At 47.3% G+C, this 19,475-nt stretch overlaps 1 protein-coding gene across 10 annotated transcripts in view; it reads left to right on the forward strand.

The window, feature by feature from the left end:
• The window catches only part of MADD (MAP kinase activating death domain), a 113,838-nt gene that overhangs the window by 38,792 nt on the left and 55,571 nt on the right, over window positions 1-19,475 (forward strand). For 6 of the 10 annotated variants that reach the window (XM_040409196.1, XM_040409200.1, XM_040409197.1 and 3 more), the window contains exons 5-13: window positions 9,298-9,429; window positions 9,620-9,733; window positions 9,975-10,055; window positions 13,054-13,110; window positions 15,352-15,524; window positions 17,517-17,752; window positions 17,842-17,998; window positions 18,132-18,235; window positions 18,317-18,510. In XM_040409196.1, the coding sequence (XP_040265130.1) occupies window positions 9,298-9,429; window positions 9,620-9,733; window positions 9,975-10,055; window positions 13,054-13,110; window positions 15,352-15,524; window positions 17,517-17,752; window positions 17,842-17,998; window positions 18,132-18,235; window positions 18,317-18,510 (1,248 nt within the window). The remainder of the gene's footprint in view (window positions 1-9,297; window positions 9,430-9,619; window positions 9,734-9,974; window positions 10,056-13,053; window positions 13,111-15,351; window positions 15,525-17,516; window positions 17,753-17,841; window positions 17,999-18,131; window positions 18,236-18,316; window positions 18,511-19,475) is intronic. The other 4 variants (XM_040409198.1, XM_040409204.1, XM_040409203.1 and 1 more) reach the window with 1 other exon arrangement.

The raw sequence follows: 19,475 nt of genomic DNA on the forward strand, positions 1-19,475 counted from the left end.
CCCCTTCCATAGTAATAAAGCCCTCTGTGCCCCCTCCATAGTAATAAAGCCCTCTGTGCCCCCTCCATAGTAATAAAGCCCTCTGTGCCCCCTCTGTATTAAAAAAAACCAAAAACACAGTAACTACCCACCTTGTCCTGTTCCTGAAGCTCGCATACCTCTCTTCCCCGCCGGCAGAGATCACTCTGCAGCACTGTGTGCGTGGAGCTTATGCAGATCCTCTGGCTGCAGGCTCCGCCCACACAGGTCAGCAGCGCGATCTATGACTGCAGGATGAACGGTGGAGCAGGGAGAAGTCCTGCTTCACCATTAAGAGCGCCGCCGGCCTGAAGGAGGGGTGGAGTGCTGGGAGCTGAGCGGTGAGTAACAGGACCCTGCGCTCCAGCAATGAGCGCTTCCATCTGTATTGTTGGAAGTGCACATTGCTTCTGGCACCCCACTGAGAGCCTGCACCCGGGCGGACTGCACCCCTTCCCCCTTGTCACGCCACTGGAGATGTGCCATTATCATTCTTGTCCGTCATCTATATCTGGTATTACAGCTCAGCACTACTCATTTCATTGTGCCCGTCCTGCAATACCACACACAACTGATGGACAAAAATGTCGCTGGGGAAAAAAGAGGCCATTTTTATTTTCCAGCCTCCTTTAATCCTATTAAGCCCTTGATGATACAGCAGCTAGTAATTAGTGCTAAGGCATAGCCGGATACTGCTGTCCACCGCTGGAATGCCTTGACTATAATGGGATCCTGCGGGCATCCGGCTGGTTTCTGTCATGACTGCCTGGTTTCGGACAGACAAAAACTGGTGCGTGCACCGGTTCTTGTCTAGCGGAAACCCAGCACTCATGTCGGAAACCGGACGGATCCCATTGTAGTCAATAGTGATGCTGTGGCGAACGGCAGTATCTGGTTATGCCGTATACGGTGAACTCCAGCAGGACTTTCCTCTGCTGGATTTCAAAATGCAGATGTGAAACTGGCTTAAAGGGTTTCTATCACTTCGTTTTACATAATTAGCTGTCAGACACTAGCGATCCGCTAGTGTCTGCTCTGCCAAACCATCCTAATATAATAGGTTTTGGGGCAGCCGTTTTGCTAAAAAAAGAACTTTTATTAATATGCTAATGAGCCTCTAGGTGCTATGGGGGCGTCATTAGCACCTAAAGGCTCAGTCTACCTTCAGAAACTGCCGCCGCCCAGCGCGTCCCTCCAGCCCGCCCATCTCCTCCTGAATGCGATCCTCCCTGTGAGCGCCTGTATTCGGCGCATGCGCAGTGAATGTCTGACCGCTTCTCTGCTCAGACATCTCCACTGTGCCTGCGTGATGACGTCATAGTGCTCCGAGGAACAGGCGCAGTGGAGATGTCTGAGCAGGGAAGCTGTCAGACATTCACTGCGCATGCGCCGAATACAGGCGCTCACAGGGAGGATTGCATTCAGGAGGAGATGGGCGGGCTGGAGGGACGCGCTGGGCGGCGGCAGTTTCTGAAGGTAGACTGAGCCTCTAGGTGCTAATGACGCCCCCATAGCACCTAGAGGCTCATTAGCATATTAATAAAATATTCTTTTTTTAGAAAAACGGCTGCCCCAAAAGCAGTTATATTAGGATGGTTTAGCAGAGCAGACACTAGCGGATCGCTAGTGTCTGACAGCTAATTATGTAAAACGAAGTGATAGAAACCCTTTAACCACTTAAGGACCACAGGTTTATACCCCCCTAAAGACCAGGCCCTTTTTTACAAATCGGCACTACACTACTTTCACCGTTTATTGCTCGGTCATGCAACTTACCACCCAAATGAATTTTACCTCCTTTTCTTCTCACTAATAGAGCTTTCATTTGGTGGTATTTCATTGCTGCTGACATTTTTACTTTTTTTGTTATTAATCGAAATTTAACGATTTTTTTTGCAAAAAAATGACATTTTTCACTTTCAGTTGTAAAATTTTGCAAAAAAAAACGAGATCCATATAGAAATTTTGCTCTAAATTTATAGTTCTACATGTCTTTGATAAAAAAAAAATGTTTGGGTAAAAAAAAAATGGTTTGGGTAAAAGTTATAGCGTTTACAAACTATGGTACAAAAATGTGAATTTCCGCTTTTTGAAGCAGCTCTGACTTTCTGAGCACCTGTCATGTTTCCTGAGGTTCTACAATGCCCAGACAGTACAAACACCCCACAAATGACCCCATTTCGGAAAGTACACACCCTAAGGTATTCGCTGATGGGCATAGTGAGTTCATAGAACTTTTTATTTTTTGTCACAAGTTAGCGGAAAATGATGATTTTTTTTTATTTTATTTTTTTTCCTACAAAGTCTCATATTCCACTAACTTGTGACAAAAAATAAAAACTTCCATGAACTCATTATGCCCATCACGAAATACCTTGGGGTCTCTTCTTTCCAAAATGGGGTCACTTGTGGGGTAGTTATACTGCCCTGGCATTCTAGGGGCCCAAATGTGTGGTAAGGAGTTTGAAATCAAATTCTGTAAAAAATGACCAGTGAAATCCGAAAGGTGCTCTTTGGAATATGGGCCCCTTTGCCCACCTAGGCTGCAAAAAAGTGTCACACATCTGGTATCTACGTACTCAGGAGAAGTTGAGGAATGTGTTTTGGGGTGTCATTTTACATATACCCATGCTGGGTGAGATAAATATCTTGGTCAAATGCCAACTTTGTATAAAAAAATGGGAAAAGTTGTCTTTTGCCAAGATATTTCTCTCACCCAGCATGGGTATATGTAAAATGACACCCCAAAACACATTCCCCACCTTCTCCTGAGTACGGAGATACCAGATGTGTGACACTTTTTTGCAGCCTAGGTGGGCAAAGGGGCCCATATTCCAAAGAGCACCTTTCGGATTTCACTCGTCATTTTTTACAGAATTTGATTTCAAACTCCTTACCACACATTTGGGCCCCTAGAATGCCAGGGCAGTATAACTACCCCACAAGTGACCCCATTTTGGAAAGAAGACACCCCAAGGTATTCCGTGAGGGGCATGGCAAGTTCCTAGAATTTTTTATTTTTTGTCACAAGTTAGTGGAAAATGATGATTTTTTTTTTTTTTTTTTTTTTCATACAAAGTCTCATATTCCACTAACTTGTGACAAAAAATAAAAACTTCCATGAACTCACTATGCCCATCAGCGAATACCTTGGGGTCTCTTCTTTCCAAAATGGGGTCACTTGTGGGGTAGTTATACTGCCCTGGCATTCTAGGGGCCCGAATGTGTGGTAAGGAGTTTGAAATCAAATTCTGTAAAAAATGACCTGTGAAATCCGAAAGGTGCTCTTTGGAATATGGGCCCCTTTGCCCACCTAGGCTGCAAAAAAGTGTCACACATCTGGTATCTCTGTATTCAGGAGAAGTTGAGGAATGTGTTTTGGGGTGTCTTTTTACATATACCCATGCTGGGTGAGATAAATATCTTGGTCAAATGCCAACTTTGTATAAAAAAATGGGAAAAGTTGTCTTTTGCCAAGATATTTCTCTCACCCAGCAGGGGTATATGTAAAATGACACCCCAAAACACATTCCCCACCTTCTCCTGAGTACGGGGATACCAGATGTGTGACACTTTTTTGCAGCCTAGGTGGGCAAAGGGGCCCATATTCCAAAGAGCACCTTTCGGATTTCACAGGTCATTTTTTACAGAATTTGATTTCAAACTCCTTACCACACATTTGGGCCCCTAGAATGCCAGGGCAGTATAACTACCCCACAAGTGACCCCATTTTGGAAAGAAGAGACCCCAAGGTATTCGCTGATGGGCATAGTGAGTTCATGGAAGTTTTTATTTTTTGTCACAAGTTAGTGGAATATGAGACTTTGTATGAAAAAAAAAAAAAAAAAAAAATCTGCATTTTCCACTAACTTGTGACAAAAAATAAAAAATTCTAGGAACTTGCCATGCCCCTCACGGAATACCTTGGGGTGTCTTCTTTCCAAAATGGGGTCACTTGTGGGGTAGTTATACTGCCCTGGCATTTTCCAGGGGCCCTAATGTGTGGTAAGTAGGTAAATGACCTGTGAAATCCTAAAGGTGCTCTTTGGAATATGGGCCCCTTTGCCCACCTAGGCTGCAAAAAAGTGTCACACATGTGGTATCGCCGTATTCAGGAGAAGTTGGGGAATGTGTTTTGGGGTGTCATTTTACATATACCCTTGCTGGGTGAGAGAAATATCTTGGCAAAAGACAACTTTTCCCATTTTTTTATACAAAGTTGGCATTTGACCAAGATATTTCTCTCACCCAGCATGGGTATATGTAAAATGACACCCCAAAACACATTCCCCAACTTCTCCTGAGTACGGCGATACCAGATGTGTGACACTTTATTGCAGCCTAGATGCGCAAAGGTGCCCAAATTCCTTTTAGGAGGGCATTTTTAGACATTTGGATACCAGACTTCTTCTCACGCTTTGGGGCCCCTAGAATGCCAGGGCAGTATAAATACCCCACATGTGACCCCATTTTGGAAAGAAGACACCCCAAGGTATTCAATGAGGGGCATGGCGAGTTCATAGAAATTTTTTTTTTTTGGCACAAGTTAGCGGAAATTGATATTTTTAATTTTTTTCTCACAAAGTCTCCCTTTCCGCTAACTTGGGACAAAAATTTCAATCTTTCATGGACTCAATATGCCCCTCACGGAATACCTGGGGGTGTCTTCTTTCCGAAATGGGGTCACATGTGGGGTATTTATACTGCCCTGGCATTCTAGGGGCCCTAAAGCGTGAGAAGAAGTCTGGAATATAAATGTCTAAAAAATTTTACGCATTTGGTTTCCGTGAGGGGTATGGTGAGTTCATGTGAGATTTCATTTTTTGACACAAGTTAGTGGAATATGAGACTTTGTAAGAAAAAAAAAATAATAATTCCGCTAACTTGGGCCAAAAAAATGTCTGAATGGAGCCTTACAGAGGGGTGATCAATGACAGGGGGGTGATCAATGACAGGGGGGGTGATCAATGACAGGGGGGGTAATCAATGACAGGGGGGGTAATCAATGACAGGGGGGGTGATCAATGACAGGGGGGGTGATCAATGACAGGGGGGGTGATCAATGACAGGGGGGGTGATCAATGACAGGGGGGGTGATCAATGACAGGGGGGGTGATCAATGACAGGGGGGGTGATCAATGACAGGGGGGGTGATCAATGACAGGGGGGTGATCAATGACAGGGGGGTGATCAATGACAGGGGGGGTGATCAATGACAGGGGGGTGATCAATGACAGGGGGGTGATCAGGGAGTCAATATGGGGTGATAACCACAGTCATTGATCACGCCCGTGTAAGGCTTCATTCAGACGTCCGTATGCGTTTTGCGGATCCGATCCATCTATCAGTGCATCCGTAAAAATCATGCGGACATCTGAATGGAGCTTTACAGGGGGGTAATCAATGACAGGGGGGTGATCAGGGAGTCTATATGGGGTGATCACCACAGTCATTGATCACGCCCCTGTAAGGCTTCATTCAGACGTCCGGATGCGTTTTGCGGATCCGATCCATCTATCAGTGGATCCGTAAAAATCATGCGGACATCTGAATGGAGCTTTACAGGGGGGTAATCAATGACAGGGGGGTAATCAATGACAGGGGGGTGATCAGGGAGTCTATATGGGGTGATCACCACAGTCATTGATCACGCCCCTGTAAGGCTTCATTCAGACGTCCGGATGCGTTTTGCGGATCCGATCCATCTATCAGTGGATCCGTAAAAATCATGCGGACATCTGAATGGAGCTTTACAGGGGGGTAATCAATGACAGGGGGGTGATCAGGGAGTCTATATGGGGTGATCACCACAGTCATTGATCATGCCCCTGTAAGGCTTCATTCAGACGTCCGGATGCGTTTTGCGGATCCGATCCATCTATCAGTGGATCCGTAAAAATCATGCGGACATCTGAATGGAGCTTTACAGGGGGGTGATCAATGACAGGGGTGTAATCAATGACAGGGGGGTGATCAGGGAGTCTATATGGGGTGATAACCACAGTCATTGATCACGCCCCTGTAAGGCTTCATTCAGACGTCCGGATGCGTTTTGCGGATCCGATCCATCTATCAGTGCATCCGTAAAAATCATGCGGACATCTGAATGGAGCTTTACAGGGGGGTAATCAATGACAGGGGGGTGATCACCACAGTCATTGATCATGCCCCTGTAAGGCTTCATTCAGACGTCTGTATGCGTTTTGCGGATCCGATCCATCTATCAGTGCATCCGTAAAAATCATGCGGACATCTGAATGGAGCTTTACAGGGGGGTGATCAATGACAGGGGTGTAATCAATGACAGGGGGGTGATCAGGGAGTCTATATGGGGTGATCACCACAATCATTGATCATGCCCCTGTAAGGCTTCATTCAGACGTCCGGATGCGTTTTGCGGATCCGATCCATCTATCAGTGCATCCGTAAAAATCATGCGGACATCTGAATGGAGCTTTACAGGGGGGTGATCAGGGAGTCTATATGGGGTGATCACCACAGTCATTGATCATGCCCCTGTAAGGCTTCATTCAGACGTCCGGATGCGTTTTGCGGATCCGATCCATCTATCAGTGGATCCGTAAAAATCATGCGGACGTCTGAATGGAGCTTTACAGGGGGGTAATCAATGACAGGGGGGTAATCAATGACAGGGGGGTGATCAGGGAGTCTATATGGGGTGATCACCACAGTCATTGATCACGCCCCTGTAAGGCTTCATTCAGACGTCCGGATGCGTTTTGCGGATCCGATCCATCTATCAGTGGATCCGTAAAAATCATGCGGACGTCTGAATGGAGCTTTACAGGGGGGTGATCAATGACAGGGGGGTAATCAATGACAGGGGGTGATCAGGGAGTCTATATGGGGTGATCAGGGGTGATCAGGGGCTAATAAGGGGTTAATAAGTGACGGGGGGGGGTGTAGTGTAGTGTAGTGGTGCTTGGTGCTACTTTACTGAGCTACCTGTGTCCTCTGGTGGTCGATCCAAACAAAGGGGACCACCAGAGGACCAGGTAGCAGGTATATTAGACGCTGTTATCAAAACAGCGTCTAATATACCTGTTAGGGGTTAAAAAAAACACATCTCCAGCCTGCCAGCGAACGATCGCCGCTGGCAGGCTGGAGATCAACTCTCTTACCTTCCGTTCCTGTGAGCGCGCGCGCCTGTGTGCGCGCGTTCACAGGAAATCTCGGCTCACGCGAGATGACGCCTATTGGCGTTAGCGTAGCCTGGGGGAGCCGCCGCAATGACGCCTTTCGGCGTTACAGTTGCGGGAAGTGGTTAAAGGGGTTGTCCCATGAAAAATATTCTACAGTTTTCAAACCAGCACCTGGATCTGAAGACTTTTGTAATTGCATGTAATTAAAAATTTAGCACAGCCAGTGAGTTATTAAATAAAATGTATCTGTATAGCGCCACCTACTCTTAGTTTTTCTTCTTACTACTTTGTCCTGCTCACTGAGATGGTCGCACATGCTCAGTTTCCTGCTTCAGCTGCCTCCTGAGCGGTGATAGGGAGAGCTGAGACACGCCTCCTGAGCTGTGATAGGGAGAGCTGAGACACGCCTCCTGAGCTGTGATAGGGAGAGCTGAGACACGCCTCCTGAGCTGTGATAGGGAGAGCTGAGACACGCCTCCTGAGCTGTGATAGGGAGAGCTGAGACACGCCTCCTGAGCTGTGATAGGGAGAGCTGAGACACGCCTCCTGAGCTGTGATAGGGAGAGCTGAGACACGCCTCCTGAGCTGTGATAGGGAGAGCTGAGACACGCCTCCTTGAGCTGTGATAGGGAGAGCTGAGACACGCCTCCTTGAGCTGTGATAGGGAGAGCTGAGACACGCCTCCTGAGCTGTGATAGGGAGAGCTGAGACACGCCTCCTGAGCTGTGATAGGGAGAGCTGAGACACGCCTCCTGAGCTGTGATAGGGAGAGCTGAGACACGCCCCCTTGAGCTGTGATAGGGAGAGCTGAGACACGCCCCCTTGAGCTGTGATGGGGAGAGCTGAGACACTCCTCCTGAGCTGTGATGGGGAGAGCTGAGACACTCCTCCTGAGCTGTGATGGGGAGAGCTGAGACACTCCTCCTGAGCTGTGATGGGGAGAGCTGAGACACTCCTCCTGAGCTGTGATGGGGAGAGCTGAGACACTCCTCCTGAGCTGTGATAGGGAGAGCTGAGACACGCCTCCTGAGCTGTGATGGGGAGAGCTGAGACACTCCTCCTGAGCTGTGATAGGGAGAGCTGAGACACTCCTCCTGAGCTGTGATGGGGAGAGCTGAGACACTCCTCCTGAGCTGTGATAGGGAGAGCTGAGACACGCCTCCTGAGCTGTGATAGGGAGAGCTGAGACACTTCTCCTGAGCTGTGATGGGGAGAGCTGAGACACGCCCCCTTGAGCTGTAATAGGGAGAGCTGAGACACGCCTCCTTGAGCTGTGATAGGGAGAGCTGAGACACGCCTCCTTGAGCTGTGATAGGGAGAGCTGAGACACGCCCCCTTGAGCTGTGATAGGGAGAGCTGAGACACGCCCCCTTGAGCTGTGATAGGGAGAGCTGAGACACGCCCCCTTGAGCTGTGATGGGGAGAGCTGAGACACTCCTCCTGAACTGTGATAGGGAGATCTGAGACACGCCCCCTTGAGCTGTGATGGGGAGAGCTGAGACACGCCCCCTTGAGCTGTGATAGGGAGAGCTGAGACACGCCCCCTTGAGCTGTGATAGGGAGAGCTGAGACACGCCTCCTGAGCTGTGATAGGGAGAGCTGAGACACGCCTCCTGAGCTGTGATAGGGAGAGCTGAGACACACCCCCTTGAGCTGCCAGCTTGATATTATGAACGGGAAGATCTCTGTATCCATGTGAGGTACAGGGCTGGTTCTAGCTTTGTTAGAAAGAGATTGTCATGTACTATATGATGTCTGATTTTCATTTTTTACATTAGTCATGGGAGAACCCCTTTAAGCTCCGTACATTTATAGTATACATGGGGTGATTGATGGTCACCAGACTGCAAGAGCAGCCAGGATTGGAGAAAACCTAGATCCTGCCGTTTTAACCCCTTTAATGCCATGATCAATAGCAATAGATCACTGCCTAGAAATGTATTAACGATATATCATATTGCTCTCCTTTGTTTGAGCCCTTGCTATCAGTGGGCCACGTGATGCACATTCCAGTAGACCACGTGCTATGTGTTTGGCGCTCCTATTATTGCCCTCGCTTGGCGGTTCTCTTGGGCAGTTCCGGTTTCAATTCTGAATATTGCTTTACACATTTCAGGTGGTTCTGCAGTCCCGGGACTACAACGCATTGTCTATGTCCGTCATGGCATTTGTATCGATGCTCTATCCACTAGAATATATGTTTCCTGTAATCCCTCTACTGCCCACGTGTATGGCCTCAGCAGAGCAGGTAAGACTCGGTCTTCTCCAGCCGTCCTATATGCTTTTTGTAGGTCCCTACCTTTCTCATCTCACCTGAGTTTGCCTTGGCTCCTGGCAGCGGACGGATTCCTAATTTAAGACTCCTGTTCCTCTTCACTGTTGCTGCCTGTATTTGTTCACGCCGTATCAGGAAATCTCACAATGTATTTACTGTTTAGCTGCTCTTGGCACCTACCCCATACATCATAGGAGTTCCTGCCAGCTTCTTCCTCTACAAATCTGACTTCAGGATGCCAGACGACGTGTGGCTAGTAGACCTGGACACCAACAAGGTAAAGATGGACTCCTCTTTCCTGCTGTTCTGTAATACTAGTGCAGGAATGGCCAACCTGCGGCTCTCCAGCTGTTGTAAAACTACAACTCCCACCATTCCCTGTTGTAAGCTGATAGCTGTAGGCAGACTGGGCATGCTGGGAGTTGTCGTTTTGCAACAGCTGGAGAGCCGCAGGTTGGCCAGCCCTGTACTAGTGCATTTATGTTCAGCTTCATTCAGCATTTATCTTTTCCGAGCAGGTTGTGGTCCCCACCAATGCAGAACTGCTGCCTGTTCTCCCGGAGCCAGAAGCTTCTGAACTCAAGAAGCACCTGAAACAGGTGACAGGCCAAGTGTCGGTGCTGTACCCTACAGTGTACATGGGGGTGGGAGGTGGTATATGTCCCATTGATTCCCATTTATATTGTTTTTTACGTCAGTTTTAGCTTTATAAAGGTTTTCCGCTCCATTATTCTTTGTTACGCTTTCTGCTCCTTCTGTCAACTTTCCATTTTCTCCTCTTTTTGATTATTCAAAACATGACTGCATTAAGTCACTGCTCGCATGTTATTTTTCTAAATGTAGGTAGTATGCATCAGGAGAATTCCTTGATTGGCTGTTAGAAGAGACCAGGCACTCAGTAAGCAGCCGACTCCTCCTAGGCCAGTGACGTCACTGTACATCGGTCACATGGCCTAGTTGCAGTACAGCCCTATTCAAGTCAATGGGGGCAGAGCTACAATACAATTTTTTTGCCTATTTGCTTTCCCTTCTTTCTCTGATGTTTGTGTTCCTTCTATCGACCTTTGTACCTTTTTGTTGGTTCTGGAGTTATGGCTTCATTATTAGTCTATGACTATAGTGAACTCCAAGTATCAAGGAGCTGCCTCAAGCACATTAAGCTTATCCTTTTATTTCCCTTTCATCTTATCTTGTATTGTACAGTTTCTACAATGTATTTATCATTTGCTTCTTTTAAGGCTACTTTCACACTAGCGTTGTTTGAATCCGGCGTTCAATTCCGACACCGGAACTGCCCGCCGGATCCGGAAAAACGTGTGAAAACTGATTTACATTTGAATCCTGATCAGGATTTTGATCACAATGCAAAAATGCATTGGAAAAAACGGATCCGCCATTTATGGACTTTAACTTTTTTTTCACATTTTTCGGGTTTAACATGCAAAAGCCGGATCCGGTTTGACGGAACACACGGCGCCGGATCCGGCGTTAATGCAAGTGAATGGGAAAATGGCCGGATTCGGCGTTCAGTCAAAGTGTTCAGGATTTTTGGCCGGAGGTAAAAATACAACATGCTACGGTTTTCTGAAAAGACTGATCAGTCAAAAAGACTGAACTGAAGGCATCCTGAACGGATTACTCTCCATTCAGAATGCATTAGAATAAAACTGATCAGTTCTTTTCCGGATTTGAGCCCCTAGGACGGAACTCAGCGCCGGAAAAGAAAAACGTGTGAAAGTACCCTTAACCTACATAGGTCTAATGTATGTGCGGAGTCATTTCATACATATTTAGCAGGGTTTTGATACAGAGCTCGAGTACTCCCATCTACCGTACTTTACTTCAAAGGGGTTACCGCTATGCTACTTATTGAAACGATTTGTCATCACTTTATTATCATGGGAGTTCGAGCTGTGGGACCCAGACTGTTCCTCAGAATCATAGGGCTGCAGTGCTGATTGCAGCCATACCCATTCTTTTAAGCGAAGCTGTGTTGCAATTCCCTACCCAGTGGGTGGCTGGGTTCCCTTACGCGGTGGGTGGCTGGGTTCCCTTACGCGGTGGGTGGCTGGGTTCCCTTACGCGGTGGGTGGCTGGGTTCCCTTACGCGGTGGGTGGCTGGGTTCCCTTACGCGGTGGGTGGCTGGGTTCCCTTACGCGGTGGGTGGCTGGGTTCCCTTACGCGGTGGGTGGCTGGGTTCCCTTACGCGGTGGGTGGCTGGGTTCCCTTACGCGGTGGGTGGCTGGGTTCCCTTACGCGGTGGGTGGCTGGGTTCCCCAACGCGGTGGGTGGCTGGGTTCCCCAACGCGGTGGGTGGCTGGGTTCCCCAACGCGGTGGGTGGCTGGGTTCCCCAACGCGGTGGGTGGCTGGGTTCCCCAACGCGGTGGGTGGCTGGGTTCCCCAACGCGGTGGGTGGCTGGGTTCCCCAACGCGGTGGGTGGCTGGGTTCCCCAACGCGGTGGGTGGCTGGGTTCCCCAACGCGGTGGGTGGCTGGGTTCCCCAACGCGGTGGGTGGCTGGGTTCCCCAACGCGGTGGGTGGCTGGGTTCCCCAACGCGGTGGGTGGCTGGGTTCCCCAACGCGGTGGGTGGCTGGGTTCCCCTACGCGGTGGGTGGCTGGGTTCCCCAACGCGGTGGGTGGCTGGGTTCCCCAACGCGGTGGGTGGCTGGGTTCTCCAACGCGGTGGGTGGCTGGGTTCCTATTACGAATGGAGAGTAAGAGGGACTTGCACGGTCACCGCTCTATTCAGCGCTGTAGGACTACCAAAAATAACGAAGCACTTGTCCTTGAGTTAAGACGGGTCTCGGAGGTGGCACTCGCTCCTATTAGACATTTGACTGTGTGAAGGGAAGTCAGGGTCTGGAGTTCTGTAACATAAATCAAGAGCTGGTCCCCATCAAGATATTTTATGAAATGAATCAGCAAAGAACTTTGGATCTATTTAGAAAAAAATTAATGAAATGATAGGTACACCTTAAAGGGGCATTCCAGAATTTTAATATCCGTGCCCTATCCTTAGGATGGGCCATCAATGTCTGATCGGCAGAGGCCTAACACTCCACATCCCCGCCGATCAGCTGTTTCAGAATAGTTTTGGTGCCTGAATTCATGATTGGAATGACACAGCGCCGTCCTTTGTGTAGTTGATGGAGCTGGTAACTGCAGCGCTGCTTCCGTTGAAGTGAATGGGAGCAACGCTGCAGTTACCATCCCTGTCCACTACTCAATGGACGGCGCTGTGTAGTTTCAACCCTGGAGCTACTCTGAAACAGCTGATTGTCAGGGTGTCAGATCCCCCACCAATCAGGTACTGATGGCCTGTCTTGAGGATAGGCCTTTAATGCTAGGATCCTAGCAATGCCCCTTTAAGCTCTTTTTCTCTGGTGAGTGTTTTCCTTTACATTTTTATTGTTGCAAAAGTTTATTTTTTCCTCACTTTGAAAAAATAAAATTGAAATCTGGTGTTCTTGTGCCTTCATTTTCTCATCTGTGCTCAGTGATTCTTAATTTTCTTCCCTCCATCTGTCTCTTTGTGCTCATGTGTCCGTCTTGTCTCTGATTGGCCGCTGATAATGTCATGTGACGTCCTCTCAGTGTCTGCACAGCATGTCCGTGATCACGCAGCAGCGCCTTCTCGCCTCAGATAACAAGGTTCTTGCCGTTCTTTCTATTTTCAGACCTTTATAGTTTTATATACAAGTATATGTATGATAACTACTGCAATGTTGCATCTTGTGGCTCATGGTGCAGAACATAGCCTCTCGAGGGCACAGATAGGGCGATTCTTAAAGTGAATGAATGACTAAGACATTCTTTCTTACAAATGAAAGCCAGACACCCATACATATTATTTTTGTTTTTATTAATCTGTTATTTTCTGAATTTAGATTTTTTATTTATTTTATTTTCTCCATATTATTGTCAGTGGCCATCTTGCATGCGCGGCTAATAAAAATATTCAGAGGTATGTTTTGCAGCATACTATAGGAACCTTTAGTCTAGAGATGACCCTGGTTTCTATGGGAGCATATTTTAGGCATGCTCTGTGACCTGTGTAGAGGTCATTGTGCAGTGAGGGGAGTAGGTGAGCTGTAGTTATCTATTGTGACTGGTGAATACTGTTATCTGTATATAGGTGTTACCTATAACGCCTATATATAGGTCATCAACCATCTTGCCTGAGTGGCTGATAAAAGCAATAAGAGGTATGCTACACAGCATTCCATAGGACCCTGTAGTCTGGAGATGACTCTGGTTTCTATGGGAGCATATTTTAGGCATGCTCTGTGACCTGTGCAGAGGTCATTGTGCAGTGAGGGGGAGTAGGTGAGCTGTAGTTACGGTATCTATTGTGAATAATGAAAACTGTTATCTATATACAGGTATTACCTGTCATTGTATTCCTGTCCGTGATAATAATGAGACCACTTCTAAAAAGTGATCTGTACAGAACAGGAAGTGTCAGACTATTATGAGGCTCAGGGGGCAATGTGAAAAATGCAGAATTTCAGGATTATTTAATAATTTTGAAATTCAAATAAGCGTCACCTTAAAAAAAAAAAAAATTCACGGTGTTCAGTAGTTTTTCTCAATTATTGGCTTATCCTTATGAGCTGGGTCCCTCAGAGCAAATCATACAAGGGGTTGTGGGCAGAGGACCTTTTCTCTGTGAGATCCGTTTGCTGTAAAGCGGTTGTCTGAAGCATATATACCGCAGCACAGTGCCGATCCAGCGTTAAGATGACGCATGTCTGACATTCTGGTCGCTGGGGATTCACTGCTGTGCAACCCTCTTCTCATGGTAGTTACCAGCAGCATGTTGCTAGCAACAGGTCCCAGGTTACATAGGTCTTCAGCTCTTAAAGGGAACCTGTCATCAACTTTATGCTATCCATACTAACAGTAGTATAAAGTAGAGACAGGTGAGCTGATTTCAGCGGTCTATCATATAAAAGTTAAAAGTAAATGGTTGCTGAGAACCAACATCACAATCATTGCAGACTGGGCCTGGAAAAGAGTCTCGGCCACCTGAGAAGAGTCCTGGTTATTCATGACTTCCTGCTCTCCTGCCACCTGCTGATGACTGACAGTCTAATCCCTAGTTTTCTCCTTTTCTCTCTAGGAGAGAACTGCCAATCATCAGCAGATGGGCGGGAGAGCAGGAGATTATAATAACCAGGACTCTTCTCGGGTAGATGTGACTCTTTTCAAGGCCTGTGCTGCAATGATTATGATGCTCATGAGTGACACACCGCTGAAATCAGCATTTCTGTCACTATTTTATGCTGCCCTCAGTGAAGTCAGCATAAGGGTTTGTTCACACGACCCTGTGAAGCCCGTGCCCGTGCTGTGGACCGCAAATTGCGGTCCGCAATGCACGGGCACCCATTGGGGCCCGGTCGCATGGGGATCCTTCCGGTCCGCAAAAAGATAGAGCAAGTTCTATCTTTTTGCGGTGTGGAGGCAACGAACGGAAGCCCTCAGTAGTGCTTCCGTAGTGTTCCGTTCCGCATCTCCGAATTTGCGGACCCATTGAAGTGAATGGACACGGAACAGTGCCCATGTATTGCGCATCCGCAAATGCGGTCCTGCAATACGGCAACGGGCAGCACACGTTTGTGTGAATGAGCTCTAAAGTTGATGACAGGTTCCCTTTAATTTTAAGGACGGAAATGGTGTATGTAGGCTTGGCAGGACTCGGATAATGCCATGTGCTAAGCATATATGAAAGACCTTTATGGTGCCGACCGCTCTGTATTTCATCAGACCTTCCTGACACATAATAAGCAATGATGCATTCATGTTGTAAAGCAAGTTAAGTGCGTGCTTCTCTTCAGGAGTCCTCCATGGAGATTGTAATAACCAGATGTAATGACTCTTTCCTTGATGTAGGCCCTGGCCAGCATGAGTCTGAACACACAGCCTATCCTGAACTTGGACCGATTCCATGAGGGATCGGAGGCGGCCATGCTCCGACATCACAACGATGCCCAGGGTACACCCTCCACAGAATTCAACCCTCTTATTTATGGAAATGACGTGGACTCTGTGGACGTGGCGACGCGGTACGAAACTCTTCATTGAACTCTTTGCAAAACATGGGTTGTACTTCAGCAAGGCTTCTTCATTACAGTGCAAACCGGATTAGTGCTCCATATTCTATTATACAGTCTGGTATTCCGTTGTGCAATGAGTACAAATTGCCCTCTTACCTGGGTAATCTGGTTTGGCAGCCCTTACATGATGCCACAGCCTCGTGTGCTGGAGGAAAATTATAATTTATGCTCTTCAATACAGGTTCTGTGACTAAATGTATTGAAGATGTTATCTGGGGTATAAATATTGGTGACCTATCCTTGGGGGGGCCACAGTGCTCGGGTGAGTCTTGCGCTGTCCTCCTAATATACCAGGCATAATGCCTTACGTATGGCTGTGCTTAGTATTGCAGCTCGGTCCCGTTCACCTTGAATATGATTGAGCTGTAGAACGGCCATGTGACAACGAACATGACTTCACAGGTCCATTTGAGAGACCGCAGCCGACTCCTTCAAACATCTAATCAGCGGGAAAGCCCTGGAAATCCTCTTAAATTTATATATTGTATGTCCAGAAGGGACCTTAAAGGGGTTATCCAAGAGTTTAAAGTGACACTGTACTTTCAGTAAACTTCTGATATGTCATAGGGGTAAATCAATAGCGCGGAGACCCTCACTGATCTCTAGAATGAGGGGAAAGAAACGTTTGCGTTCCCTCTCCTCGCTGCAGGACAGAAAGTGAGACGACTCACAGAACTGTTTTGTTGTATTTCAATAAAAATACAAATATATATATATATATATATATATATAAGTCTATGGACCTGTCTCGTGGAGCGAGGATGGAGCCTGCTGAGCGAGCACTTCTCTCCCCTCACTCTAGATATTGGTGAGGTCTCAGTGCTCAGACCCCTACCAATCTAAACTTTTAATATGTCCCTATGACATATCAAAGGTTTACTGAAGGTACTGTGCCACTTTAAGAAATATAAGATGAAAGTAATGTAAAATAAAATAAAAAACGCACACACACAACAAACTTACCTGTTAAATCCTCCGCCTGCCGCCAGTTTCAGCGCTGTTGCACTGGTGGTCCCTGTCAGTTTTTATTTTCCTGCAACCTCCTATACTGTGCAAGGACTGTAGATGGCTGGTTGACAAACCTTAAGGGGCATCTGTCAGCAGCTTTGTACCTATGACACTGGCTGACCTGTTACATGCGCACTTGGCAGCTGAAGACGTCTGTGTTGGCCCCATGTTCATATGTGCCCGCATTGCTGAGGAAAATGATGTTTTAATATATGCAAATGAGCCTCTAGGAGCAACGGGGGAGTTGCCATTACACCTAGAGGCTCTGCAACTGAAGCACCCTTTACCCCTTAGGAGAAGTCAAGGTCAGGTGTGATGAAGTTTACACTGCCTGTCCCTGCCAATTAAAGAGCAGAGCCTCTAGGTGTAATGGCAACGCCCCTGTTGCTCCTAGAGGCTCATTTGCATATATTAAAACTCAATTTTTCTCAGCAATGTGGGCACATATAAACATGGGACCTACACAGATGCCTTCAGCTGCCAAGCGCCCATGTAACAAGTCACCAGTTTGAGAGGTACAAAGCTGCTGACAGATGCCCTTTAAGTACACATAATGGCTGTAAATAGCGGTGGTCAGTATTATAGAAATGCTACCTCTCATAAAGACCACTTTCTATTTCAAATGAATTCAAACCTGGTGAATAGCAGATCTTTGCAGGTCCGGCTTGTAAAACCCTTGACAAACGGGTAATATAGCTGGGGAGGTTCCGGCCAGCCGTGCGTTTCTCCTGCACTGGTCATAGCAAGGCCAAGGTAGTGGTACAGGCTCTTTACCTTCTTCGTTGAGGGTCTCGAGTAGGGGACTTTCTTACATGATGTTTATGTAGCAAAATGGAATATTACCAGACTTTGCAAGGAATAACCGGCTGTTTGGCATAGTGGCGCCTCTAATGTTCTTCATTGTTCTCTTCCGTCTCCATTTTCTGGTTACAGGGTAGCCATGGTCCGGTTCTTTAATTCTCCCAACATGTTACATGGTTTCCAGTATCATACCCGTACCCTGCGTCTCTTCCCTCGCCCCGTGGTGGCTTTCCAGGCTTCTTCCTTCCTGGCTTCCAGACCTAAGGCTTCTGCCTTTTCTGAGAAGCTTTCCAAAACACAAGCAGTGGAGTACTTTGGAGAATGGTCTTTAAATCCCACTAATTTTGCCTTTCAGAGGATCCACAACAGTAAGTCCCTTTCTGTCTTCTCTACATCTGTCCACCTCCTGGCCTTTGTGAAGGTGTTGATTCCCCCCCCCCCCCCCCCTCTTATTTAGATATGTTTGACCCAGCATCTATTGGGGATAAGCCTAAGTGGTATGCCTATCAGCTGCAGCCCATCCGTTATCGTGTGTATGATGCAAATTCACAGCTCTCCGAAGCCCTCAGCGTCCCAATGGAGCAGGACAGCGATTCAGATCCCACTGATGACAGGTGTGTATTAAAGAGATTATCTAATTTCAAGAAATTGCACCTGTAATTGTGGCAAACCATGGCAAAATTCACCTTTTTTGCAGTGGTGCAGCTTCCTGTGAATGTAGCCTAATGACTCGTGTTGTCTTCACAGTGGCAGCGACAGTGTGGAATATGACGACTCCAGCTCTTCGTACTCTTCCCTTGGAGACTTTGTCAGTGAAATGATAAAATGTGACATAAATGGGGACACACCAAGTGAGTGTATACCAGGCAGGTGATGTGATTGATGATTTTTCTGCAGCTTCAGTTCAACGCCGCTATGTTTGTTACCTGCAGACGTAGATCCACTAACACATGCAGCACTGGGAGACGCCAGCGAAGTGGAGTTTGATGATTTCCATGAGTACTCGGGAGAGGTGGAGGAAGTGGCACCTGATAGTGAGAACTCTCCCGATAACAACCAGCCACGGTCGGGTTCTAGCACCACCGCTAGCAGCAGCCCTAGCACTGTCATCCATGGAGCCAACACAGTAAGTGCAGCATCACATTATTTAAAGAGGACATTTTTCTTCTCTTGGTAGCTGTCTTTTGTTCCCCATGAAATAGTAATTTAACAATATTGGTGCTATCCCTCCTGGAGATGTAAGAACAACTTAAAGGAGTTTTCAGGATAGGTCATCAATATCAGATCCCGTTCTGGTGAGTGCTGTGGCCTGTGACTTTACGTTCATCGGACACATGTCTCATGAGCAGCTCAGTCTGAGTGCAATGGTGCTGAGTGCAATACCAAGCACGACTGCTATCCAATACACAGTGATTAAATGGCCAAAGAGAAAAGGGGAGAAGGCGCTAATCAAAAAATAAAAAATACTTTGTATCCTCAACTGGGTTGTGAATTGCGCCTTGTGTCCACCCACTCACTGCATGCACCCAGTGCAGACGAGCCCCCTGGCGCCGGCGTCTTCTCTTCCGGGTGTATGCGATGACGTCATCGACGCAGGCGCATTGAGGATGGAGCGGTCGAGCAGAGCGGCCACCTCTCAGTGCGCCTGCGCCGATTGAAGCCAGGTACGGCGCAGGCGCGAGATTTCAAATTCTACCAGCGCCAGCAGAGAAGGATTACCTTCCCTGGCCCTGTCAATCAGCATGCCGAGGGGGCGTCATTACCATCGGAGGATGCGGCTGCTACCAGCAAGTAGCCGCCCTACTTGCTGGTAGCAAGGTAATTAGCATATTTTAAAAATCGTTTTTTAGCAAAATCTACTGAACCAAAATTATTAATTTGATTATGTATCATGAGATCACACTATAGGGATTATTATTAAAGAAAAAAAAAAAAAAACGGTTTAATGGGGTGACAGAAACCCTTTAAAGACGTGAAGAACCCCTTTAAGAACTGTGCTTTATTATTCCACTTGTCAAAAGAATAATCCACATGAAGTCTGACATCATCGGCGTTGATTGGACAGTGTCAGAGTGTGTAGGGTTATGTCCC

The sequence above is a fragment of the Bufo bufo genome, chromosome 10, assembly GCF_905171765.1.
Source record: "Bufo bufo chromosome 10, aBufBuf1.1, whole genome shotgun sequence".
In the NCBI taxonomy this organism is placed as follows: Eukaryota; Metazoa; Chordata; class Amphibia; order Anura; family Bufonidae; genus Bufo; species Bufo bufo.